This window comes from Akebia trifoliata, chromosome 3 (genome assembly GCF_017979445.1).
Source record: "Akebia trifoliata isolate Shusen 1 chromosome 3, ASM1797944v1, whole genome shotgun sequence".
Taxonomy (NCBI): domain Eukaryota; kingdom Viridiplantae; phylum Streptophyta; class Magnoliopsida; order Ranunculales; family Lardizabalaceae; genus Akebia; species Akebia trifoliata.
Window position 1 is genome coordinate 53,992,636 of NC_141377.1, and position 26,495 is coordinate 54,019,130.

The 26,495-nt window shown below is 33.8% G+C and overlaps 4 protein-coding genes across 8 annotated transcripts; 3 read left to right on the plus strand and 1 right to left on the minus strand.

Annotated features, from left to right (window-relative positions):
- Positions 1–301: 301 nt before the first annotated feature.
- On the minus strand, positions 302–5,549 carry LOC147408002 (uncharacterized). Of its 5 annotated transcripts, none has more exons than XM_086436817.1 (3): positions 4,798–5,060; positions 2,041–3,838; positions 302–1,010 (listed from the first exon to the last, which is right to left on the minus strand). In XM_086436817.1, exons 1-3 carry the CDS (start codon positions 4,812–4,814, stop codon positions 681–683), a joined length of 2,145 nt encoding a protein of 714 aa, XP_086292943.1. In that variant the 5' UTR covers positions 4,815–5,060; the 3' UTR covers positions 302–680. The 5 variants fall into 5 exon arrangements, with proteins under 5 accessions (XP_086292943.1, XP_086292947.1, XP_086292944.1 ...); XM_086436821.1 differs by lacking the exon at positions 4,798–5,060 and adding an exon at positions 5,097–5,254 and having other exon boundaries at positions 303–1,010; XM_086436818.1 differs by lacking the exon at positions 4,798–5,060 and adding an exon at positions 5,391–5,549 and having other exon boundaries at positions 304–1,010.
- Positions 5,550–6,434: 885 nt separating this feature from the next.
- On the plus strand, positions 6,435–19,109 carry LOC147408003 (protein neprosin-like). Its single transcript, XM_086432648.1, has 9 exons — positions 6,435–6,472; positions 6,714–6,777; positions 13,872–14,042; positions 15,422–15,508; positions 16,490–16,699; positions 17,512–17,679; positions 18,111–18,164; positions 18,264–18,410; positions 18,687–19,109. Exons 1-9 carry the CDS (start codon positions 6,435–6,437, stop codon positions 19,077–19,079), a joined length of 1,332 nt encoding a protein of 443 aa, XP_086288774.1. The 3' UTR covers positions 19,080–19,109.
- Positions 19,110–20,546: 1,437 nt separating this feature from the next.
- LOC147408004 (transmembrane protein, putative (DUF3464)) lies at positions 20,547–21,159 on the plus strand. The gene has a single exon (XM_086436828.1). It carries the CDS (start codon positions 20,587–20,589, stop codon positions 21,157–21,159), a length of 573 nt encoding a protein of 190 aa, XP_086292954.1. The 5' UTR covers positions 20,547–20,586.
- LOC147408005 (1-aminocyclopropane-1-carboxylate synthase-like) lies at positions 21,032–26,467 on the plus strand. Its single transcript, XM_086436827.1, has 6 exons — positions 21,032–21,172; positions 22,666–22,755; positions 22,969–23,158; positions 23,264–23,395; positions 23,518–23,678; positions 25,345–26,467. Exons 1-6 carry the CDS (start codon positions 21,156–21,158, stop codon positions 26,327–26,329), a joined length of 1,575 nt encoding a protein of 524 aa, XP_086292953.1. The 5' UTR covers positions 21,032–21,155; the 3' UTR covers positions 26,330–26,467.
- The last annotated feature ends 28 nt before the right edge of the window (positions 26,468–26,495 follow it).

Below are 26,495 nucleotides of genomic sequence, written 5' to 3' on the forward strand. Positions count from 1 at the left end.
GAGAACAATATAAAGAATATAGGCCTTGTTTTGTATACCAAAATAAAATCAAAATTAAAGATAATGTGGGTGCCGTTGATCAAGTGGAGTTTCTCATGCCTTTCACACTGGGAAACACGTTTTTACAAAAATTGGCATTGTTTTATTAATGAGTTTGAGCAGTGATTCTCGTTTTCAAGTAATAGATGTTATTAAGGTCGGACGTTCCAAAGTATAAAATGTATTCCTTACAATTGAAACAGAAAAGAAATGATCAAAATAAAAATGATTTTCTAATTTTATTCCATAATGATTCAAAGAGAGTTTCATTTGTGAATGAAGTTTCAGGACAAACTTCTTATTACTTTATACTTTTGTATGATCAATGTAAGTGATGGGAAAAGCTTTGTAACTGCTAACTTCAAGATTGTACAAGACCTACAAAAGAGTGGAAGAATTTCTCTTCAACAACGTTAAGAACTTTCTTTCTAAAATATGTACTAAACAATATGAACAAGGCCGTGGTCATACAAAATTTTTTTACTTAAAAAAGAGTGGTACAAAGAATTGAATAACGGCCGCAGAGTGGAATTCGACTCCTTTAGGGGAATTTATGATACTCTCGACATCAATCTCAGGTAACCCGGGTTTTCTCCCACAGAGTTGGCTGGGTCAACTGTATCAAGAAATGGTGTTTTGAACTATACTCTCGCAATCGGGGAAAAAGGTGGATTGAGATTGAAAGATGGAGGGATTTCTTCGAGTCTCTTTGTCATTTTCCTTTTCTCCTCCTCTGCAACTGCTTCAATCAAGAATCTCACTTCTTCTTCAAGTAGCAACTTCAGTGAATTGCATTGCAATCTTTGTCTGTCCCTCTCTTGCCCAACCGCATTGGAGACTTCCGTACTGTGCAAGATAGCAACACAAATAGAGAAGGCCTGTAATGTCGAAAATCGAGCGTGAAAATCAACTGAATATGACCCCTCATCAATAGCTTTTATGGTTAATGCTGGAATCTCGTCTTTGGCTCCCTGTGTAGAAATCAGAAACAAATAAACAGTAAGAGACTACTAATGGCTATATAAGAATATAAAGATTTGGTTAAATACATCAAATAATTTGTGGGGGTCTCAAAAGAAGGAAAAGTAGATGCATTAGAATCCATCCTCTTGAACCGGGAAGGTCGGGGTTACTATATCTAGGAAAGATCTCCTAGGCAAGGTGGCATGGTGGGGGTTTGCCAATCAGGTGACTGTGATCATAGTTCACCAAATTTTGTGATTTATTGAAAAGAGTTGCAATTAAATCACGACATTTTCCTTCTCTGATTCAATCACAACTGTTTTAAAAAGTCAAAGACTTATGAACTTCATGATTAAATCATGAACTTTGCGATTAAATCGATAAAAATGCAAAATGACCTTGATGCATTACTAACAAAATATGAACTTGATAAAGAAGATGGTAACCATTTTACCAATGAAACATCGTATAATGAGGATGACATTGATTTTGATGATGTTGATCGGTTAATGAATCCTTAATTGGACTCATGGTTGTTATCTTTTTATATTTTGGAGTTTGAACAATACAAACCTTGGATGCATTGAGGACTTGTGGTACTTGCTACGGATGCATGGGTAATTTCAATATCGAGTTGGGTGATTTATTATTGTAATATGGGATTATACGATATATTATGAAACCACCATGTAGCATGAACAATTACTCAGCCCTAATTCTAGCTAGATTTTTTCCAACTTTTTTTTTATTTTAAATTTTACTGATTTTTCACATTGTCGACTTATTCCCGAACCCCGACTTGGTGACCATGGCAGTGATCATCCGGGAGAAATATGTACTATAACGATCTCCTAGTTAGGACCCAATCAAATGATGGTCCTGGCCGTTAGCATGTATGTCAGCCAAGTGTCTTTGACATTCCATTTATGTAATGATTACTTCATCTACAAGACCCAGAATACATAATTACCAATCACTAAAAGCAGTAGTTCCAATTATGAGGCAAGTTGCACCATCTGGATCAAACAAGAAGCATACCTGAAAGAAGAATTTGAGAGGCCGTTGATTCTCCATGGATGGAGAATCAGCCATGTTTTGAACACCTGGACTGTCAAAAACAACTAGGGGGCAACCCATGTCCCAACCACCACAATCGCAAGCTCCGCCTGATCTCCACCGATCGAGTAATGGTGAAGGGCCACCACCTTCTTCAGTACTCGGCAAACCATGTGATCCGGATGGAATTACAACCTTCACATTTGCCGAACTTCTGTGATTGACAGCTGAGAAATCAGATAAATATGGATGTTTTTTAACCACAATGTCATCATCTCGCTTGTCTATCAAACTTTCTTTCTTTCCAAATGGAACTTGAACTACAATGGCTGCAATTTCAAGATTTGGATGCAACTTTGCAGGGTAAGGAGTTGAAGATGCATCAGAACCATCACTGAAAGAAGTATGTCTCAACCGGAGTTTGAGATCCAAAGGAACAGATACATCATTCGACTTGGATGGTTTAATGGAATCAGTGGCACAGTGAGTGCTCTCTTGGGTAGACAAGCTTTTCCTTGAGTGTGCTACATCACACAAAACAAATTCGGTAACCATAGAAGCATCGAATGCTCCACTATTTTTCACTTCTGAACATAAATAACACGAAACTTGCATCTGACCAACCATAGAGGACCCTTTCTGCTTTTCTTTTGCACTCCATTTGCTGTTATTATTCTTCCTTCTGTTGTTCATAGAGTGAAAGGTGTAAACCCAATTGAAGGACTTGTCTCCGCTCCATGTCTTGGCGGCAAGGAAGTCTTCCGGATCCTTCAATGAGAACTCAAACAATGGCACCCCATTTTTAAACTCCAAGTTAAGAAGGCCATGTAGGTGAGCTGGTGAAGAGCTCACCGTTGAACCGTGGTCTTTCTCAACATACTGAGAACTAGTTTCGATACCATGCCCTACATTTGAGAAATCATTCAATAAAGATTTACGTGTTCTGTTTCTTTTAACATTTTCCAACCTAATGTTTGTGACATCACCTAATTCTGCAACAGATACTGACGGGCTCCGCTGAGACTTGGACTTCATAAACGGATCGAGCATCCTTTTAAAAGGGCTGAAACGAACTTTAGGGCTCGATTTGGAGTGATCGCTTTCTGCTTGGCAAGGCGAATACAACATTCCTACTTTCTCTGACAAGGATTTGTGCAAAATGAGCATTGTGTCTCTATCCCATTGACCATTACTGTCATTTAGGGGAGAGCATTGTTTTATGTCATCTGAGTCCATACAGATCTCAAGGAAGTCATCTGATGAGATAACTTGATCGGTAACATCGAGAAATTCCAGAGACTCTGATTCTATATGATTCTTGGAAACAGATGTTTGATTTGAGTCCACATTCAAAGACATCAGTGATGATCTCTTCTTCTCCTCAAGTGGGATGGTCTCATCTAACCCACACAAAGAATCAACAATCCCAAAGGACAAAGTGGCGTCACTCCTACATGACACTTCTATCTTTCTCCTTTCCTCAAGGGCTCCCATTTTCTTCTTTACTTCTCTCGAGCTTTGATATATAGAACCCCTCTTCAACACTTCATTACCCGCCACCCCATCAAATGAACTATGTGATTTATCACAGCTAATTTCTATGAAGTCATCATCCTGACTCCTGAAGGGATAGCTTCTGATCATGGGTTCTCCTTTCTTGTCACCCTCTTCAGATTTTGAACCATGGGATGAAGGACGATCGACTTTAGGGCTCTGCGCTACTTTGCAATACTTCTCAAATTCCAAGTCTGTGTCTAACCCCATCGACAGATAGACGACACTGCAGGAAATAGAAATAAACAAATCACGATTGTATCGAAACAACACTCTAGCACTCCAAAAAGAATATAACAATAATCAATCCCTCGTTAAAATCAAATTTGACAAAGAAAACATTAAACTGCAAACTCATAAGCCAAGATGAAAACTATACGATTTTTCCATTCGAAAATGGTTGAATTAATTGGTTACCAAGGTACAATTGAAACAATGCTATATGTCAATTGAAACCCATGTATACCCATAGAAATGCACATACATATGAGAACTCTACTTGTTGAAAATATATGGTCTCAAATAATTCTTTAAGAATAAAGAGTCAGATCACCCGCCTCCTATACTAATATAATAAACGGAAAGAGACATTACCGGCATATATTCACACATCAGGGTCGACAACAGAACCCATGATGGTAACCTCGCTTGTGTGTGAGATTCTAGTCATGGTAATCATTAGGAATCTAAACGATTAATCAAGATTAATCAAAGAGTGGTGATAATATGAGTCCCCCACGTGGCATACTCAATCGACTTCCTAACATAGGGTGTGCCAGAACCATAGACTTTATGCCTCGGGATACACAACCACACATGCCCATAATCTGTGCAGTTGTGTATATGGGGATGTGCGGCTGTGTATCGCGAAGCATAAAGTCTATGGTTCTAGCACACCCCACGTCAAGGAGTCGATTGAGTATGCCACATGGGGGATTCATATTATCACGACTCTTAATCAAATTCTATAAAGCTAATGCATCTGATCTACAAAACTAACATGTATAGATAAGCAAATTCTAATGGAAGTGGTGTCCATAATCTTCTTTCAAACCCAAATGTCTCCTACCGACATTGTCTTTTACCCATCTCTATGTGTCATAATCCCATAAACACAAGATGCATGGTTGCAATTATGAGATTCTATAATAAAACAAGGGAAAAAACGTGTGAACTATGATGCACCATAACAGATCTTGCATAGTTGCAGTCTTGTAGACATGGAAATTCAAAACCCATTTGCTTAGATTACAGAACCGTGAGGGGATCAAACCAAACTAACAGATTTCAAAACAAAATGTTACCCTGTAAATCCAATGTGAACACTCATTAATTTCAAATTACAGAAACCAAACCAAAATAAACAAATAACATAAATCCTACTAATAATTACCACACCGTTAAAAAAAAAAACCCAAATGTTGTATCAGATAAAGTAATATTCAAGAAAAAAAAAAAAAAAGATTTTTAGCAAAGAAAAAAACCTTGTGAATAGTCCAGATCTCTAAAGAAGTGAGTTCAAACAAAACCAACAGATCATATATCTTCAGATCATTTTAAGCTTAGAGGGACAAACCAGATTAGTTATCACAAACCCTAATTTTCATTCTAGGACTACAACCTACAAACATCAGAACCAAAAACCCACCTAGAAAACACTCATTTGTAACCCAAAAAAGCTTCTTAAAAAAAAATTCTCCAGCAATCAATAAAGACAAACCAGCACAAGACCTACAAAGCAAGAAACAAAAAGAGTTCGAGAGAGAGAGAGAGCATGCCTGAGAGTAAGTGTTGTGAGATCACATTAAGATGTGAGAGACAGAAGCCTGCATTGGTCCTCGTTTTGTCCGCTAAAAAAAAGCCAAGTCATGATAAATCTTCTAAGATGGTGTGCGCTTTCTTTCCTTTTCTTGGTTCCTTATTTCAAAGTTTTGAGTGTGGATGTTCCACTGCTCCTCTAGTTGAGTAAACTACCCAACTCCATATCCTTTCATTTGCCACCTGGCATATTCTTACTGTAAAAATCACCTTGGTTGATCTTCTGTCGAGTGGAATGGGTTACTGAAGGTGTTGTATCAAATCTTTTATATAAATTCACACAGTAAAAATAAAACTTGGAGTTGGGTAAGATACTCAACTCCAAGAGCAGAGGATTGGACTCCAGGGAATCTCTCTCTCTCTCTCTTTGTATCCGTACTTTAATGTTGATCTATTTTAAACATCAATAAATATCGAATATTAAATTGAGATCATGTAATAGAAAAGCACTTTATCGGATTCGACTTAAAATTACGTAATTCTCCTTTCTCTTACAAGAGAATTGATGTGAAGACGTAAGTATGGCCCTAAGGGGGAAAAATTTTCAATGCCCACAATTTATTCCAAAAAAATCCCATTTTTTTGTTAAATTAAATTTGAGTTGAAAATCCCTTAAAAGTTGTTCTGTGGGCAAGTTGATTTGATTTTAGGGCAGCTTATAACATCAATATTATTTGGAGTCATTCTGGGTGACATTGGAAAAAGCATCTATGGTTATGTGCACACCACCATATCAGAAATGTAAAAATCGCAATAAATCCAATGTCACTCTAGCATTAGTGTATCATTTATGGTAGGAGAAAATTTAATCTTCTTCTCAAACCTTGGGAAATGTGTCCAAACAATTGAGATTAGAATTTATATAGTCAACTTCAACATTGATGCAATGCTTTACCATAAAAAATTTGACAATCAAGATTTAGATCTACATAAATGGAGAATTCAATGTTTCCTTTGTTATTTATGTTCTTTTATGGACTTTTCAAATATTATGGTTGGGTGGAATGTGGATGAGTAGTGGGACAGGAGGGAGGGGAATGAAGTATCTTGTATACCAAGATTTTTTGTATAAATTAATTGGATTTTTGTGTTCTTCATCTTAAGTTCTTTTCCTTTTTTGGATAATTGGTATCCCTGATATGGTTTTAAAACTCGTTTTGGCATCTCGTCCATGAATGAGGTTTTCGATATGTTTGAGTCATCTCAGTCTCAGAAGGGATTTAAAACCATGATCCTGGTAGACAACGAACATGATCTATATCTGGCTTGTTTCCGGTCTATAGGCCATGGTCTTGTCCAAGGACTAGTCATGGGACACGTGCAATGCCTGCACGTCACACACGCCAGGTAAATTACGATGCACTCTCATTGGTGACCCCTGAGGAATTAATGTTCATACTGGGTATCAAATTCATGACCTACGAGCATTAATCACATATCGGTCCAAAATTGCCATTGAGCCAACCCATTAGCGTTTCTTTATCTTGAATTGTTCATTGGTTGTAATACTTAATAAAAATAGTCCAACGTTCAAATTAGCTAACAAATTAGTAGTCTAGCAAAAAATTTAATGAATTATCTTTCTTTACCTCTCATTTACAAACTTTGTGCTCCTTAATATTTTAACAATTTTCCTTATTGTAGAGATTCCTCCATAATTAGGATTAATCGTGATACTTCCCATCACTTATCTCAATGTGATAGGTGTACGACGAAGATATATGACATTGTATTCCCACAAATGACCCTATCAGTTAGGGTTTAACAAACTTCAAAATGTGATATGTAGAGGCAAACACATGTTCGTATGTCTAATGTGATAAGTGGAATAATGGGTGACATTGGAATAACAAGTAATTATAGATTGTAATTTACACTCTATAAAATGGTATTAAAGTTTTAGAAATGTTGCTAATAAATAAAAAATTTCTAGTTAAGAATGTAAGATTAAAAAATAATAAAAATAAGAACAATGTTGAAGTCACCTCAAGATTGTACACCTTGCAACGCACATCCATCGATAAAAGTGTATAGAAATTATAGATGCCTTTCATCGAGATACAAGTAGAAAAGCATTCATGGTTGCCATGCACTTTCATGTTAGGATGTGTGATATGAGGTAGAATATTGAGGTCACTCCAGCACGGGTCTAATAATAAACCTCTCTTTTTCAAAGAAAATGTTCCTTAAAATTAAATTTTTATGAGTACGGCGTGTTCAACAAATTTCCTTTAAAGGTCAATTTAAAAAAAAAAATGTAATCGAAAAATATCTAAGCTTCCACACAAGGCCTTGATTTTATTCCTAGTATACAAAACAAGCTTAAGACTTGTGGATGTTTTTTATGTCAATTTAACACCTCAAGATCTCCATTGTGATCAACCTAGCTTCAATTTCCTTTTCTATCTCTAGGCACCAACGTAGTACTTACCAAATAGTTTTTTTATGTTAAAATCAAATTCACAAATTATTTTTTAACAAGAATCTAATAATCGTGCTCATGAATTCTTACTCCCTTTTATGAAGGTTTCTTTGATTAATTCTCTTTTTAATGTCAATAATGCTTTACTTGATCTTAGCCTCTTGGACAATCGTGTGTACTATAAATTATGTGTTGACATGGGACCGTCAGTCTCCTCACCAAATGCAATTATATTTGAATTATATCCCTAGCGTGGGAACATGTTGTTTCATGGCAAGCCAACTTTCGAATCCCACCATAAGTAAAGGCATAATTTATCCTACTACTAGGCCTTAGGATCATTTACAACCTCTTTTTCTTCTACAATATATGTTTCTAATGTGTATCACAAAGTATTTTGTGTACACTTATAAGCAGGGTTGGAGCCAGGATTTTGCCCTGAAGGGGGGACTAAGAGTAGAAAAAAAATTATAAGAGTAATAATAATGGATTTGTTTATCTACTATTAATATATGATGCAATAGCTCATTAATCTATAAATTTAGAAAATTCTTGTGGGGACAAGTCCCCCATTGTAAATATGTCTTTACTTGGGGGGAATAACAATGAAATATAATCTTTTTAACTCAAATATATATATATATATATATATATGTTTTATTTTGATATTATAATAATATATAGAAAAGGCTAATCGATATTAGGGTTACCACCCCCCAATTGTCATTGGTAAGGTCAATTTTGTCCCATCATGAAAATATTTAAAAGGAACAGCAGGGGGTGAAGAGGAGATTTTGGTGTGTTTTGTGTAACAAGATTGAGAAGAGGCAAAATCGAGGTGGTAGGCCACATTGGACTCACGGAGAGAGGACGTGAGCACATGGCTACCAACACTAATTCCATCATGACGTAACCCCAAATTTAAGCAATCTCATTTTATGGGGCCATTTAGATGAGTGGTTTTTTTTTTTTTTGGCTAACAGACTCTTCAGTGTGCCACGTCAAGCATAGCAAAGGTAATTTTGTAACTAATAAGGGTAATTCTGTAAATTGAAGATGTCATTGATTACAAGTGGACTCATGTGATTGGTGGATCCGGATTTTGTAAAGCAGAGCAAAAAAATATATATATTCGATTTAGATATAACCCTGAATGTTTGGTTAATATGTGAGAGACCGTAGTTTTAACTGATAACATACTCGTTGACCTCAATTTTCCTTGAGAGACTGATAAAGATTGACCCAAATGCCCTAACCTTCAACATCTCCAAGTAGTGATTTAGATTTTAGACATAGGCCTCCGAGTTTTGGTGAATAAATGAGAAACCTACTATCTTGCTCTAGGTGAAGTTTGGGGGGTGATTTAGAATTTTAGGCCTACCTCTTCAAACTGTAATCAATATTAGAGATCTCTCCATATGTTTTCAAACTAATTTCAGGCCCACATTGACTTAGGTTTCGTCTAAAAATTAATATAAAATGACTTAAACACCCTTATATATATAACTCTTGAGTGATTATAATATGACACCCCCCCTATGTCCCTATCACAGAATCATAGATCATTTGCCTTGAGATACATAATAAAAAGATTTTATGATTTTATGTATCCCAAGGCAAATGATCTATGATTCTGTGATGTAGGTGTTAGAAAATCATTACACATAACTTTTAGCAAAAAAAATCCTCTTGTTTTTATACAACCAAAAATCTATCATATTTAAGTTATCTAATTTTATGTAATAAACTGTTTCTAACTCATTAATTCAATTTCATACTTGAAGGTTGAAAGGGATAAAATCTTTAGATTGAAAACGAGTTTGCCTTGGAAATACTTCATCTTCAATTTGTTAACCTCTAGGATCAAAATTTATCCATTTAAAAATCCATTATTCTATTTCTCCATAAAAATATATATTCTTCTTGAATTTTGAATGTTTAAGAAGATAGACTCTTAAGATTGAAAATGAATATTCAATCTCTTTTCATTTTCAAATCAAATGAACAAGTTAAGATTTGTGGAGAAGTTCAAAACCGAGGAATATTATTATTATTATTATTGAAATATCAAGGGAGAATCTTTCGAGATAATAGATATAAGAAGTGTTGTGAGCTGTGTAGTATTTCTATTGGGCTTAAACATCAAGAGGCAAGGTAGTATCAAAATGGACATTTCCTTTTCGTTCCAGACCTCAGTTCGATTTTTTTTTTTTTTATATTGTATTTTTGAGTAAGGTATTTTTGTTTTGTGAGGTTCCTTGTGGCTGTTAATAGAGAGTCTGTAATCTTTATTGTTGATAGTGAATTTTTCTTCTTCTATTCTGTGAATGTAGGTAATTTATCGAATCACATAAATCTTATGTGTTCGTTTTGTTTTTTATCTTTACTCTTGTTACATTTCTGCACAACAAGAAACTTTCCAAAAATTTGAAAGAATTACCTTTAGGTGGAAGAGTTTGAAGATTTTGAAGATAATCGGATTTTTTGATAGAAAAATTAGAGGTTGAGAAAAAGGGCATATAGGTCATTTTAAGTGGTCTCTCTTAGAACATCGAAGTGACCGGGTATATCTCAAATATACAGGCCTGTCTAGATACCCTTATTTAACTTACGTAAGAATGATCCAATATTTCGCTGGATTCCTATCTCTAAAAATTCTACTCGTGGGACCCACATGAATATTGTGTTTGATTGGACCATTATCACTAAGTACGGACCATGTCAATCGAAAAAATTTCCATTTCAAAATTATAGGTTATACGGAATAAAATGACTTAAAGTTGATACAAGGTAGACCCTTTTATTTTGATCAGTTTTCAAGTTGAAGGAAGGTGGACCCCGACCATCTCATTTTTGTAAATCACTTTTGATGGGATTTTTAATTTCAGAACAAGTTGATTGTGGAGAAGATGATCATCCTCGCCAAAACATCTTCTTCACCAAAAATCAACTCATTCATAAATATCTAACCCGCTTAAAACAAAACATGTTCACGATCATGCCCCTATACATATAAACAAAATATAGAATATAATTTTTATATTTTACGATATGTTTTGTTATCAGGTCCTATTGAACTAAGGCATAGTTTTTTTTCAAAATCGATCACCAACTAATAAGTTATCAAGTTGGATCCTTATTGAAATCCTAATCAAAATTTATTATAGTAGTTTCTGGTGTTACATCCATTGTTTTCATATGCTATCACATATGCAATTTTCAATAGTAGAAACAATGCATGTGCCATAATGGTATATGTGATTTTGTGAGTATTTGTATCATATGATCCTCACAAAGTCAGCTCATTTCAAAACTTTTAGCCTTATCAAAAGTGGTTTACAAATGAACGGTAAAAATTGACGGTCCATATTTTTAAACTTGTAAATTAGGATTACAAGTTTCAAAATGGGCTGATTTTTTGCGAGAATGGTCTTCTAGCAATAGAGATTATCTTCACAGAAGATCAATTCATTCTATGTATGTATATATAGGGTAGTGTTTGGCAAATAACGTTAGGATGATAACGGTTATCCTTTATGGTTTAAAAGTTTTGAATTTTGATAGGGTTAAAAGTTTCAAATTAGGTTGATTTTTTATGAGGATAATCTTCTCATCATAGAGATCATCCTAAAAAAAAAAAAAATTCAACTAAATCCAAAACTTATAAGTCATGCAAGACAAATTTTGTCTCCGAACATAGTCTTCCTAATGTTGTGTGGAGAACAGAACCCATATATATATGGTCCCGTTCAATGGCTAATTTTTTGGCAAAACATTTTTCAAAACATGAGTTAGAAGTTTTGGAATGGGCTGATTTTTGATGAGGATGATCTCTACGGTAAGGAGATCATCATCACCAAAAATCAGCCTATTCCAAAACTTTTAACCCCATAAAAAATAGTTTACAAAAAATGGACGATCCACGATTTTTCAACTTGTAAACATGGGTTAGAAGTTTTGGAATGGGCTGATTTTTGGTGAGGATGATCTCCTCACCGTAGAGATCATCCTCATAAAAAATCAGCCCATTCAAAAACTTCTAACTCATGTTTTGAAAAATGTTTTGCCAAAAAATTTGCCATTGAACGCTACCCATATATATATATATATATATATATATATATATAGGAGCGGTTCAGCAGCCCCATCATAGTGCCACGCATTTTTTAAAACATGGGTTACAAGCTTTGGAATGAGCTGATTTTTTGTGAGGATGATCTCTATGATGAGGAGATCATCCTCACCAAAAATCAGCTCATTCCAAAACTTCTAACTCCATCAAAAGTGATTTACAAACATTGGACGGTCCACGATTCTTCAACTTGTAAACTAGGGTTAGAAGTTTCAAAATAAGCTGATTTTTTATGAGGATGATCTCTTCACCGTAGAGATCATTCTCACAAAAAATCAGCCTATTCCAATACTTGTAACCCCATCAAAAGTGATTTACAAAAAATGCGTGGCACCACATGGGGCACCATAAGGGGCTGCTGAACCGCTCCCACATATATATATATATATATATAGGGGCGTTCAATGGCCAACTTTTTGGCAAAACATTTTTCAAAACATGAGTTAGAGGTTTTGGAATGGGCTGATTTTTGGTGAGGATGATCTCTACGGTGACCAAAAATCAGCCCATTCCAAAACTTCTAACCCCATCAAAAACAGTTTACAAAAAATGAACGGTCCACGATTTTTCAGCTTGTAAACATGGGTTAGAAGTTTTGGAATGGGCTGATTTTTGGTGAGGATGATCTCCTCTCCATAGAGATCATTCTCACCAAAAATCAGCCCATTCCAAAACCTCTAACTCATGTTTTGAAAAATGTTTTGTCAAAAAGTTTGCTAAAAAGTTTGCCATTGAACGCTACCCACATATATATATGGGAGACAATTCAAGGGACAAAATTTGACATATGTTTTGGATATATGGGTTACCCCCACCCCCCACCCCAAAAAAAAAAAAAAATCCTGATCTACACACACACACATGGTTAGGATTGGGGGACAATTATTTATTACAACACCTAGATGTCATCCATTTTCAAGATTCTACGACACCTGGCGATGTTGTAAAATAAATTGAAAAAATAAATGACATCTTGTTGGTGTTGTGAAAAAACACTGTAACACAATGGGTTAGAAGCTTACAACCACTTCTCCTACATGGGTTAGAAGTTTCAACTGGGCTGATTTTTTGTAACTCATCAATCGGGCTATAGTGACTCATGTGAAAAACACATGATCCCATTAATGTCTCAAAATCTTACTGTTAAGATTTATCCTCGAGTTAAGTATTTTTAAGAAGTGTATTATTGGATTCTTATAAATCTCGATCATTGGATTTCTTGTTTTTTGAAGTTCATAAAATTTGTACTCCACATACATGTTGGTACCAGTGTTTATGGGTGCTACATAAAAACATGTGGTCTGCGAAGATAGATTGTCCTTCATTCCATTTAACCTCATGTCAAATATATGGGAAAATGTTACATGGACCAAAAGACTATGTAGAACTTGGACCAAGGTTCATATGGCCTAAATGACACCTCAGCCCTCTAGATTTTATAGATTAAATTTGGAAAGAAAAAAAATCCCAATTATAGGGATACTTTGCATTTATTTTGAATCCAATATAAAATTGTCTGAATGTATCACTAATTGGTTGTTTAATCTTTCTAAATAAAACAAGACAACAATTAAAACTCTACTTGGTAGGGAGCATGCTTTTCCTAACCAATTAAATATCCAATTCTCTTTGATATATTTTTGTCATTAATCTTTCTTAATAAAGCAATATAAAATTTGAGATAAGAGTCTTAATTGTATAAATCCGGAAACAATATGTATTAATGAGTTGGCATATAAGATTAATATGGAATACTTTTCAATGTGTCATTAATTTCATCCGAAATATGTCCTAGTATTACTTAATACATTAAATTGAACAGGACTCTTAGTATCATTTATTGAACTATATAAAGACGAATGTTCATTTTTTTCATAAATTTTAAAGAAAACCAAAAGAAAAGAAGAAGAAATTCGATCTATTGGTTTAGTAGCGTTGTGTTTCGTTGTGAGCCACTATCCAGTGGAGGGTGGTGGGTGGAGTATCTGTAATGAAGAAGATGCGGAGTTTGAGAGACAGCTCAAGATTCTCAATAAACCCCCCATCAAGACTCTTCAGGTAATTATTTTGGGGAAATTTATCAAAAAATAGACAAATTAAAAAATTCTGAAAATAGTATATTATTCATTTTAATTTTGAAAAAAGTAAATTATAATTTAAGTTGATTTTTTTCCCTATTCAATAATACAGTAAATACTTTTCCTATTTTAATTTCAACAAAACTGTTGAAAAAATATTATATTTTATAAAACAGTGAATTTTACTTTATTTTAACAAAAATATTTCAATTTCAAAAATGATATATTATCTACGGACAATGTCTCATTTTCATAAATTTTCAATTTTTAGCACATGCTTTGGTAAATCACCCTATTATTTTGGGTTTAGCTATTATATTTGAATATTAGGTTGTATTATATATATAGGGGATGGTTCAGCAGCCCTAAAGTTTACCAAGTTTGGTGCCAAACATTTTTCAAAATATGGGTTCGAAGCTTTAGAATGAGCTGATTTTTTGTGAGGATGATCTTTATGATGAGGAGATCATCCTCACCAAAAATCAGCATATTCCAAAACTTCTAACCCCATCAAAAGTGATTTATAAAAATTGGACGGTCCACGATTCTTCAACTTGTAAACTAGGGTTAGAAGTTTCAAATGAGCTGATTTTTGGTGAGGATGATCTCTAAAACTTCTAACCCCATCAAAAGTGATTTACAAAATATGTTTGACACAAAACTTGGCAAACTTTAGGGCTGCCGAACCGTTCCCATATATATATATATATGAGTCCCACTCTGCTACAATTTTGTAGGGATAAATGACTCACCCCTACTATAGTGGAGTGGAGTCCACAGTACTCCACTTTATCTTCTTTCCTCATCGCCACCTTTAATTTTAGTGTCATTCCTTTTATCCCCTTTCAATAATATCTTTTATTTTTTATACCCACTTTTCAATAATATCTCTTTTAACTTTACTATCTTTCATGCTTTCTTCCTCTAACGAATTTTATTGTCTTTCCTCTTCTCCTCTTCATTTCTTAATAATAATACATTTTCAACTTTATTATTTTTTCTTTTTACTCTTTTAACCTCAATCCACTCCAACTACAATTGTGGGGGTATAAATATCTCATTCCAACAATAATAGAGTGGAGGTTCACACTACCATACTTTATTGCTTTTTTTCTTTACCTCTTTAAGTTTATTATCTTCTCTTTCTCTTATTTTTAATAACATCTCTCCAATTTTACTATCTTCCCTCTTTTACCCTTTTAACCTTAAAAATTTTCAATAATTCTCATTCAACTTTATTATTTTTTTCATTTTAACCATTTTTCCTAAAAAAGGGCATGTGTCGTAGGCCTAAGCAAACTTTATATCAATATTCAATTTTTTTTTATATATGCTTATTGTTTGATAACTTTTCTCCAGACTGAAGAAGGGGACATAATCGATTGTATCGATATTCATAGACAACCTGCACTTGACCATCCCTTGCTCAAGAATCACAAAATTCAGGTATCTAATTTCTTTTATTTCGTCTCCCTTTGTTATTATTACATGAAAAATTTCCAAAAAGGTAGAAAAAATTGTGAAATACCTATATCAAAGCACTATTTATTTTAATTTTGAAAATAATAAACTCACCTTTTTTTTTTTAAAATTAAAACGTTTAATGGAAGTGGGAAATTTTTTCTATTTTATAAAATAATAAAATATTTTTCTCACCTTAGTTTCTGTAAATGATTAAAAAATGTCCTCTTTATAAAACAATAATTTTTTTTTCCATACTTAAGTAAAATGTTTAATTCCTAAAAAAGATAAATTTAGCATTTTTGAAATTAAAAGAAATATCATGCTGGGAATCTCACAATGTTTTGCACATGTTTTGGAAAATTAGCCTTATTTTATTGTCTAATTTACCAAACGTGCACCGAAAATTGAAAAATTCCCAAAACAGTGTACTATTCAAATTAATTCCAAAAATAGTAATTTATCATTTCAAAAATAAGATTTATTTTTTATTTTTTATACCAAAATGCTAAGAAATAAAGTGAACAATATTTTCTTACAATTGTTTCGTATCCATGATACTCTTTTTAAACTTTATATTGAATATACTTAATTACCCTTCTTTTAATTTATATTCAAATTATATTTATAACCTCAAATGTTTATATTACCAAACAATATATAAAAGAGTTGGATTTTAATAAATGTGAAAGGTAAAAATGTAGAAGGATTCTCTAAAGGTATTTTTGGCACCAAAAATGTAAAAAGTGTTGTTCATTTTATTTTATTTTTATCATTTTGGACAAACAAACTTATTTTTGAAAATGATAATTTACAATTTTCAGAATTAATTTGAATAGTGCACCGTTTTGAGAAATTTTCAATTTTTATGCTCCATTTTTGGTAATTTGCTCTATTTTATTCACTCAAGAAAATCTTGGTGATTGATTTTTTTACAAGTTTCTTTATTTGAGTTTCTCAATTCAGATGAGACCTACTTCTCTTCCAAAAGAGTTGATCGATGAAAATTCAAGGGTAGATAAAAGTTCAAGGTCCATGCCAAGAAGTATAGGTTGCCCACAAGGAACGGTCCCAATTCCAAGGACTCGAAAGGAAGATTTAATAAGAGCTAAATCGTTCTCGAAATCTTTTGGTGCAAATATTCATCCACAATGGACCCCTCACATTGGTCAACATGTAAGCTATCATCTTCAAAATTAGTGCTCATTTATATCCATTTCAACCTGATAATAATATTATTGGGAATATTTCCAGTAAATTTCATCTGAGTAAATTTTATTAAATGTTTTTTAACTCTTGGAAGAGAGATTTTTAAAAAATTGTCTTATCATATAGTTTTAAAATAGAGAAATTTACCAAAACAGATAACTTTTCAAACTTTTTTTATCAAAACATGCACAACGTATCAATTATTTACCAAAACAAACAACTTTTCAAACTTACACCCTTTTACTTTTACAAGAATTGATGGTCTATAAATTTAATCATCAAAATTTGTATGTTTTCAAATTTCTTTTCACTACGGGAAAACTTTGCAGAAAAAAAAAGCCTTGGTCTGCCAAATTTTATGAAATTCGACATCTTTGAGCTGTCAAACATAGGCTTTTCTCACATTGTGTTTGATGTTATAAAGCTAAAATTGCATTAGGTTGGTAAAAAAAATCTCACCCTTTATGTAAATACATTTTTAAACGAAAAAAGATATTTTTATTTTATTTTAATCAAGTATTTTACATTAGAGTCGTGCTGGAGTGACCTCAGCGAGGGGCACCTTGACGTTGTGGTGGGCAATTGTTCATTCGTATCTAGGAGAAAACATATTTACGGGCATGCGTTCACCACCATGTCAAGATGTCCCCTACTGTGGTCATTCCAACATTAATCTTTACATTAACATATCCGTTTAAAAAAAAAAAAAACATGAATTTTTTTATTTTGACTTTCCATTTTGTTAACTATCAAATCATTGAAATTAATTTTTTATGCAGATTGCGAATCTTAGATCCAAGAATGACCCAACAAATGCATATCTTGGAGTTGGAGCTTACATGAAAGTGGACAATCCAACAGTGGTAGAAGCCCAAACTAGTTCAGCTCTAATATGGATTGAAAATGGTCCAGATAATGAACTTAATAGTTTACAAGCTGGCTGGATGGTAAGGCTCATCTATTACTGTAAGAAATTAATTAATTAATTTATTTGTTTCATCTATATATGTTCACCTTTCATTTTTTATAAAATTTTGGAAGATAATTTTATAATATTCATAAAACATGATGTCTCATTTTATTATTATTTTATTTTATTATTTATTTATTTTTGTAGTAGTATTAGTAGAGAGTGATAAATTTTAAATTTCATTTCATGATCAATGTCATCGTCGACTCGACTGGCTCGACTTGTTTGCATTTCTAGGTGACCCGGCCCTGAAATGCCTCGAACTTGCACCGTAGGATGATTAACTTGACTTATTGTATTATATAAAGGCTTTTTGTGAAGAATACAAAATAGACATTTTTGTTTATTTATTTTAACATGTTTAATACTAAATTAAAATTTTTTTTTGACAAACATGTAATTTAACAGGTGGCACCAATAATTTATGGTGACAACAAAACTCGAAGCTTTGCATATTGGACGGTGAGTTATAAAGATTTAACTTTACACCATTTTCTAAAATAAATTTATATTACATATTGCACTTGACAAAGATATTTCTTTTTGGCCCCATATTAACAGGCAGATAATGAGTTTAAGAAAGGTTGCTTCAACTTACTTTGCAGTGGCTTTATAGAAATTGACAATCGACATTTTATTGGAGACCAAATAAATCCAGTCTCCATAAATGATGGACCTCAACATGAAATTAGAATGCTAATATTTAAGGTAATTTAATCATTATATATCTACAACATATGTGAATTATTGATTGATTGGATACACAACATGATCCCCATTTTGTCATTTAATTTCATCACAAACTTATATATATATTCATATTCTTAATTACAATCGCTAACTCTCTTTCCTGTTTATCCATTTTTCAAAAATCGAACTGAACTGGTAATCCAACAAGGTTCAACCGGACTTTGGAACAAAATAAATCTTATTAGTAATAGTTAATTTCACTTATTTACGTGACTTTCTATTTTATAATTGCAGGATGTTGCAACTAGTAATTGGTGGTTGGCAATTGGGCGTGAACCGGATCTAGAGAAAGATATAGTTGTGGGTTATTGGCCGAAAGAAATACTCCCTCATTTAGGTGAAAGTGCGTCCAGCGTTGCTTGGGGAGGACGGGCAACAAGCCCTCCAAACGTAGTTAGTCCACCTATGGGGAATGGACAATTCCCCAGTCATCACTATGACAATGCATGTAGGTTTAAACAACTCAAAGTTGTTAATACATCGTTTTTCTTAGTAAATCCTCAGGCATCTCGCTTGGAAACTTTTGCCGAGGTGGGTTGCCATGCCTTGGCTTATGTGGGATTTGAAGAAGATTTGGGACACACATTCTGGGTGGGTGGGCCTGGAGGAGATAATTGTGTTGCATAAGACAAACCTATTATTTTTTAAAGATCTATAAGCTTCTGTTGATAAACAAAAATAAAACATTCAGTCTCTCTCTCTCTCTCTCTCACACACACACACACACACATTCAATAAGCTTATGTTGACATAAAAGTTAAAATTGGGTTGTTCATTACCTAGAAGTCTCCTTAGCAAGACACCCATATATAAAAATAAAATGGTGTACCCCGTTCAAGTATGCCACTTAAACTTTCAACTTTTTTAATCCATGACCATGCTAAATATGAGTTTGAACCTATTTTTCCATTATGTTATTTGATTGCGTTCAAATTCGGGTTCACCATTCTAGAGTTGTTTGTAACAGGGGCATGTGCATACATATAAGAATCAGATTAGTCTTACTTATATAGGTTGATTTCAAATCTTAGTAAGGGTCATTGGATGGCAACCCAAAACTCTAAAAATTCAATAGTAAAAATTAACTTAGGGGCACATGCAGTCCCCTCTCTCTCCCCCCCTCCCCTATATATATATATATATATAAAACCTTTGATACTTTGTTTGTGACCTATTGTTTTCTACCTCTTCAATCTCCAGGCTAATTTTTTTTACCCATTCAACTCATGGATTTGCACCCAAAAAAAAAAAAACATTTTATCTCTCTCTACAGTTTTTAAGATTGTAAGATATGGTCTTTTGAGATTGAAGACAGGCCTTAAAATTTTTACCCTAGAGATTGAACACAAATTTCTTTTTGGGGAAAATCAGAGGTTGAAGAAGAGGGTGATATGACACCGTAAAACTATAAATGGGGGGTTTGCTCCCTCAAGTTATGTGCTTTAAGTTGGGTGACCGCCTAGTTTATTCTATTGCATATTACAAAACTTTTGAGAGGTTAGATACATTGGAAAACATTTGTGAGGATGGGATGTACCCTGCATAATCAAAGGGAAAAGAAAAAGAGAGATCTTCTATTCGCACCTCAATTTCTTAAATTATATATCACACCCTAATTAAAGATCAAGTTGTTAAGTCAACATTATAAAGCATTATAACACATCCAAACCACTAGATCAACAGTTTTTAACGATTAGGATTAGTAAAAGTTATCAAATCCTAAATCTAACCCATTCACTTTCTTAGTTGATTTACAAGGGATCTAATTAATAGGATTTGTATAGAAATTAAAAAAAATCTTATCAGGAAAACAAAGTAACTCTATACAAGTAAACCTAATCTAAGCTAATTTCATAATATCTATTCTATTCTCACCTGATTACAGCGCATCATATCCAACTACTCTTAACAGAAGGCATTTCAGTCATTTAATGAGTGGTTAGTCTATCAAATAAGATCATGGTCAAGGGGTTTCTCAAATATTCACCAAAACCCCAAGGGGTACATCTGAATCACACATCAAACACAAATATCTATTGAGCCAAGGCACAACCATTCATCCCTTTAGGATAAGATTCTAAAGATGGGGTACATACATATTTGGTGACACAAGAGAAATAAAGTTAAAGAAGACATGAACACTCTGATTTCTCCACTACTACTACTCCCCTCACAAAACACAAGGTCTTCTCCCCATCTACAAAGAAACCATACTCTTCACCCCAAATCTCCTACATACAACACTAATCTCTCTTACTTCACCAAGAAATCATGGAAACTTCAAGCCGAGGCAAAAGGGTTTGGTCCAACAGCGGTTACAGTTTCGGAGAAGAAGAGAAGAAATAATGAGAATGAGAGTAACAGAAGCAACAACGATAATAACAACGATGATGACGACAAGATCCCACAAGTTGTTTGGGATAGAATGATCATACGGATATTATCTTACGTTGGAACTCCAATGGCCATTGGCATAGCATTGTTATATATATTAAGCGCGCTTAAGGAACAAGAAATATGGGATGTACCTCTTTGGCTTCCCTTCGTTACGACGTTACTATCATTTGGGACATCGGCGCTTGGGATTGCATATGGGACTTTATCTACAAGTTTGGATGCAGAGAAGAAGGGAACAGTTCTTGGATGGGAAGAAGTTCAGAAGAATTGGCCTGAGTTGTGGAGAGATGAGGATGAGAGCAAGAGATGATGATTTTAAGGATGTAATATATGTTTCTTTGCTATTTGTTTTTGTTCTTAAAACATACATGTATTATTCTTCAAGATGAAATTTATGTTTCAAAACCAATAAACTTTGTTTGAAGTTTGAACCAGCTGAGGCAACTGGGAAATACACCGAGTTTAAAATTAGAAACTCGATAGATTTATGTTGTCTTAATTTTTATTTTTATTTTTGGAAAAAAAAAAAAAAGGAATATGATTTTTAATTTTAAAATATTGAAAAATAACTATTTTTGAAATTTTTATAAAATTATTAATTTATATTTATTTGGCCTGCAGTCCTACATGAGTGGATTTGTGAGTCAGCTAGTTGATTCGACTCATAAGATATTTGAGTCTAGTTGGATTTTCAAGTTTCGAAATTATTGAAGGAAATAAATGTTTTTTATTAGAGATGTTAAATTATAGGAATGTTTAAGATGTGAGTGCTGATTTTGTAACTCAACGTGACTCAAAACCATAGATTCTTCTCTCGGGATACTGCCATCTGCAGTTGTGTATCCCGAGCGTGAAAAAATCTACGGCTCTTTTACATGACACGTCCGTGAGTTTTTGAGTCATTTGCTGTCAGGTTGAGTTACGAAATCATTAGTCTTAAGATATTTGAGCTGTGCCACACTGACACCCTATGTCACTTTTTACAATACTTTGTACACTATACAACTTGTATCTCGAGGAAAAACATCAATGATTCTGTGCACACTAACACGTCAGCTTAGTTTTAAGGCAGTATTGTTCTAAAGAGTCGTGAAGAATGCATGTACACGGTCTTCGTATCTAGTTGGGTAAGCGGCTGACATGGTAAGGGCACAGAATCATAGATAATTTTCATCGGGATACACAGGATAAAAAAAGTGCGGTTCTGCTCTGTTCTGTTCTCTTTACTACGTCAGCCATGAACCACGACCGATCTCTTAAAACAAAACTCAAATATAATACTTTTAACAATGAATAATGATTTTCTAAGACAATATTCGGCTGATGTGGAATGGATAAAGAATCATAGACCTTTTTTTTTATATTTTTCGTCAAGATACACAATTGCACATCTTTTATGTAGATGTGCAGTTCTGTATCCTGAGAAAAAAGATCTATGATTCCATTTCCATTCCACGTCAGTCGAATAGTGACGGAGTGAAGAATTTTTCTAGTTAGAAAATCAGCATATGAAGAAGGCCCATATTTAAAAAGTGGTCTACAATTGTAAAACAGAGGGCAAAGGTGGTTTTGAATAGAATGGCCATCTGGTCTAAGGCTGCTTTTTGTGATACAATATGATTCCGAATGGTTTAGGTTTCAATTTTAAAAAACTAGTGATTTTCTCATGAGACCAAACATGAGATCGATGTTTCTTAAAAAAATGAACTTGTTTTTTTGGTTAAATTATGTATATTTGAAAGAACATAGCTGTTCTAGATGAAAAATGCTCTTTTAGTCTTTAATTTTTAGTAAAAAACTCTTGTATGTTCTACAGGATACTTGGTCATCATTGGAAAATACACAACTTTGCTCAGTGTCTCAAGCTCACGTACATGATGATGCATGTTGCAACTTGCAATCCCAAGTAATAACGACCAACCAACAAACACAGTAGATTTTTCCTTCTTTATACTGGACGTTTGAACTTTGAAAACTTCTTTGTTTGTTTCTTTATTATCTTACCCATGCCACCTCAACTGCCTATATATCTCCTTTATCTTCTTCCCTTTCTTTTTCATCTCTTTTTCCTCAATAATTTTCATTGATTCTTCTAATTACTACTATTCCTACTCAATAGTTTTCTTGGAAGAATATCAATGGAGTGCATTTTAGACAATCAACAGTACCTTCTGTCTAAGATAGCAACTAACAATGGGCATGGTGAAAACTCGGCTTACTTTGATGGTTGGAAGGCCTACGACATTGATCCTTTTCACCCCACCAAGAATCCTAATGGAGTTATTCAAATGGGTCTAGCAGAAAATCAGGTTCTCGATGATAAACCCTTCGTTTCATTTTCATTTTCTTTTCGAGAAAATGGAATTAATTAAACTTACATTAGTGTTCATTATGGTTGTTATATATATTTGCAGCTTTGTTTTGACTTGATTGAAGAATGGATAAAAACACACCCAAAGGCTTCGATTTGCACAACCGAAGGAGTTAATGAGTTCAAGGACATTGCTAACTTTCAGGATTATCATGGTTTGCCAGCCTTTAGAAATGTAAGAAATGGAGAAGCTTCTCTTTTCCATTATTGGAGTAATTATTATATTAATCTTTATGGTAGTAGTACTTGTGATAGTGATTAATTATATTAATAAGGTTAGTGTTAAATAATCTCTAGGCCATCGCGAAGTTTATGGGGAAAGTGAGAGGAAGTAAGGTCACATTCAATCCAGACCACATAGTTATGAGTGGTGGTGCCACTGGAGCTGCCGAGACGATTGCCTTCTGTTTGGCTGATGCTGGTGATGCCTTCCTCATCCCCTCACCTTATTATCCCGCGTAAACTTCCCTTGTTTCCTTTCTTCTATTTTTCTATTAGTTTTTTTGCTTTAATGGAAAGATAAATTGCATTGAATAATTTTTTACTTGGGACATACTAAGATGGATTGAATCCAACATCATATATCAAATCCTTTCTCAAGAGTTTGTGTCAGCTTAATGAATCATGTTCCTCCAATTATATCTACAAGCCTCGTCTCATGTTATTACAAGTATGTTCATATATGCTCTCATTAGTACCTTAATCCATTTTCTTTTGTTGGGCTTCTCTCACCCTTTTAAACCCTCAACTTGTTAGTTCGTTCGGTTCTGACTGGCTTGGTCTTCGTTGCGTGTGACAAAAACATACCTTAATCAACTTTATCTTAACTTAATAGCTTATTGAGGCTATTCTTATATTTTTCATGAATGTGCATTCATTTCTAATTTGTTGATTCCATAGATAATAGAAAGAAAATAAAATGTTAATTGTTATGGGCGGCTTATATCGTCATTTTGAATCTGAAAAAGGACATTTTTGAAAGATTTTTCATTAAAAAAATATGCCCGGGCCCTGTGAAAACTACTTCCAACTGCCCCCTAAATTGGGACATAAATCATTAATCTATTTCATTAATTCAACTACTTAAAAGGTGGTTACACCACCCCAAAGAAAACAAAACAAACAAAACTCAAACTCGGTTTTGAATTGTAACTCAACTAGAAGGTTTTTGGCTTCAACTTAATTTATTAGATACATCCAATCTTTTGAGCTAACCTCAATTATTGGTGTGGTTTATTAATCTTCTTGCAATAACTTTACTAAACCATATAATAGTTACAAAACTATGTGAGGGAACATGAACACCATCTTTCGCAATGGATCTCCCTTACCCTTGTGCCCTACTTCTGCAACTTTGGCCCTGTTTGGTACACTAGAAATCATTTGCATTTGCAAATGGTCTCTAATGAATGATTTACCATTGCTTGGTAACCATTAGTAAATCTCTTGCAAATCTTTTTTTGTGATTGGTTGATCTTTGTAATAAAAAATTTTATTGTGACTTAGCAAATGATTTGTGATATTTTTTGTGTCGCAAATCATTTGTCGAAATTTCTTAAGAATTTAGGTGATCCATGCAAATTTTTTGCAATGCAAATCATTTGTATTGTTTAACCAAGCACCAGTAAAATTGATTTAAGAAAATTATTTGCATTTGCAAATGATTTGCAGTATTTTAAGCAGGGTCTTAGCTGCAAACATTTTGAAATTTGAATTGATGACCAGCTCTTGGTGCCACATACTTTCTAAAATAAACCATTTGCAAAAGGTGAAAATATGGAAACGGATGAATTTTTTTGTCCAATTATATATCCAATACAATTTTGAAATATTTACATACCCAAATAATTTATTTGTGTCAGAAATCTTTGTAGTGAATTTACCTTTATACCCCTTTGATTTAAAATATCCGATTACATTATTTCTCAAAAAAAAAAAAATAATGGGGTATAAAAGTAAAATCACTAAAAGTTTATGGGGGACGAATAATAAATTTATCCCTATATGGAAATACTTCAAAATCATATCTGATCACGAAATTGGACCAAAAGTTTTATGATCATGTAGTCAAGAAACTTCTCTTATGTAGTCAGTTTGACTTACAAATTTTGAATTGAATTGCAGATTTGACCGAGACTTGAGATGGCGAACAGGAGTGCAATTGTTTCCAATTGTATGCGAAAGCTCAAACGATTTCAAGATTACCATACCTGCATTAGAAGCTGCATATAACAAAGCCCAAGAGGCCAATATCAAAGTAAAGGGGTTATTCATTAACAACCCATCAAACCCATTAGGAACCATATTAGATAAAGAGACACTAAGAAGCCTAGTGAGCTTCATCAACCAAAAGAACATCCATCTAATCTGTGATGAGATATATGCAGCCAGTGTCTTCAACCAACCCGAATTTGTAAGTGTCTCCGAAATAGTAGAGGAAGACAAGGGTTGCAATAGAGATCTCATCCACATTTTGTATAGTCTCTCAAAGGATATGGGATTCCCAGGCTTTAGAGTTGGCATAGTTTACTCTTATAACAAAAATGTAGTGAGTTGTGCTAGAAGAATGTCGAGTTTCGGACTAGTTTCCACACAAACCCAACACCTAATTGCATCAATGTTGTCTGACGATGAGTTTGTTGCTAGGTTTGTCACTGAGAATGGGAGGAGGCTAGCAACAAGGCATAATATTCTCACAAGGGGCCTTTCTCAAGTAGGCATTTGTTGTTTAAAGAGTAATGCCAGTCTCTTTTTCTGGATGGACTTACGATTTCTCCTCAAAGAACCCACATTTGAAGCAGAGATAGCGTTATGGCATGTTATCATCGACGATGTTAAGCTTAATGTTTCACCGGGTTCATCTTTCCATTGCTCGGAACCTGGTTGGTTTAGGGTTTGCTTTGCGAACATGGACAATGAGACCATGGAAGTCGCTCTTCAGAGGATTCGAACGTTTGTTCTTCAAGGTAAGGAGGTAGAGATGCCAGTAAGGAACCAACAATGGCGGAGAAATCTTCATGTTAGCTTCTCGTCTCAAAGATTCGAAGACTCCGTCTTAACACCACGCATTTTGTCACCTCATTCACCTCTTATTCGGGCCAGGACTTAAAATAAAGTAGGATATTTGTGCAGTTAAACATTGTCGAATTCTTTTGTATACAAATTACTCCCATTCTTTCCCTTTCAATGAATGCAACTTATTGCGTTCTATGGGATTAGATTTGTTTGTGTATTTCGTTAGTTTGTATGAATAAAGTGAATAAAAAGTAAAAGAT

Coding starts and splice junctions, on each gene's coding strand:
- LOC147408002 (XM_086436817.1), bottom strand. Junction 1,011..2,040: donor CTCTCAAATTCTTCTTTCAG/GTATGCTTCTTG, acceptor ATTTCTACACAG/GGAGCCAAAGACGAGATTCC.
- LOC147408003 (XM_086432648.1), top strand. CDS start 6,435: ATGTGGATGAGTAGTGGGACAGGAGGGAGGGGAATGAA. Junction 14,043..15,421: donor CCCCCATCAAGACTCTTCAG/GTAATTATTTTG, acceptor ACTTTTCTCCAG/ACTGAAGAAGGGGACATAAT. Junction 15,509..16,489: donor TCAAGAATCACAAAATTCAG/GTATCTAATTTC, acceptor TTCTCAATTCAG/ATGAGACCTACTTCTCTTCC.
- LOC147408004 (XM_086436828.1), top strand. CDS start 20,587: ATGAACACTCTGATTTCTCCACTACTACTACTCCCCTCACAAAACACA.
- LOC147408005 (XM_086436827.1), top strand. Junction 23,159..23,263: donor TGGGTCTAGCAGAAAATCAG/GTTCTCGATGAT, acceptor ATATATTTGCAG/CTTTGTTTTGACTTGATTGA. Junction 23,396..23,517: donor GTTTGCCAGCCTTTAGAAAT/GTAAGAAATGGA, acceptor AATAATCTCTAG/GCCATCGCGAAGTTTATGGG.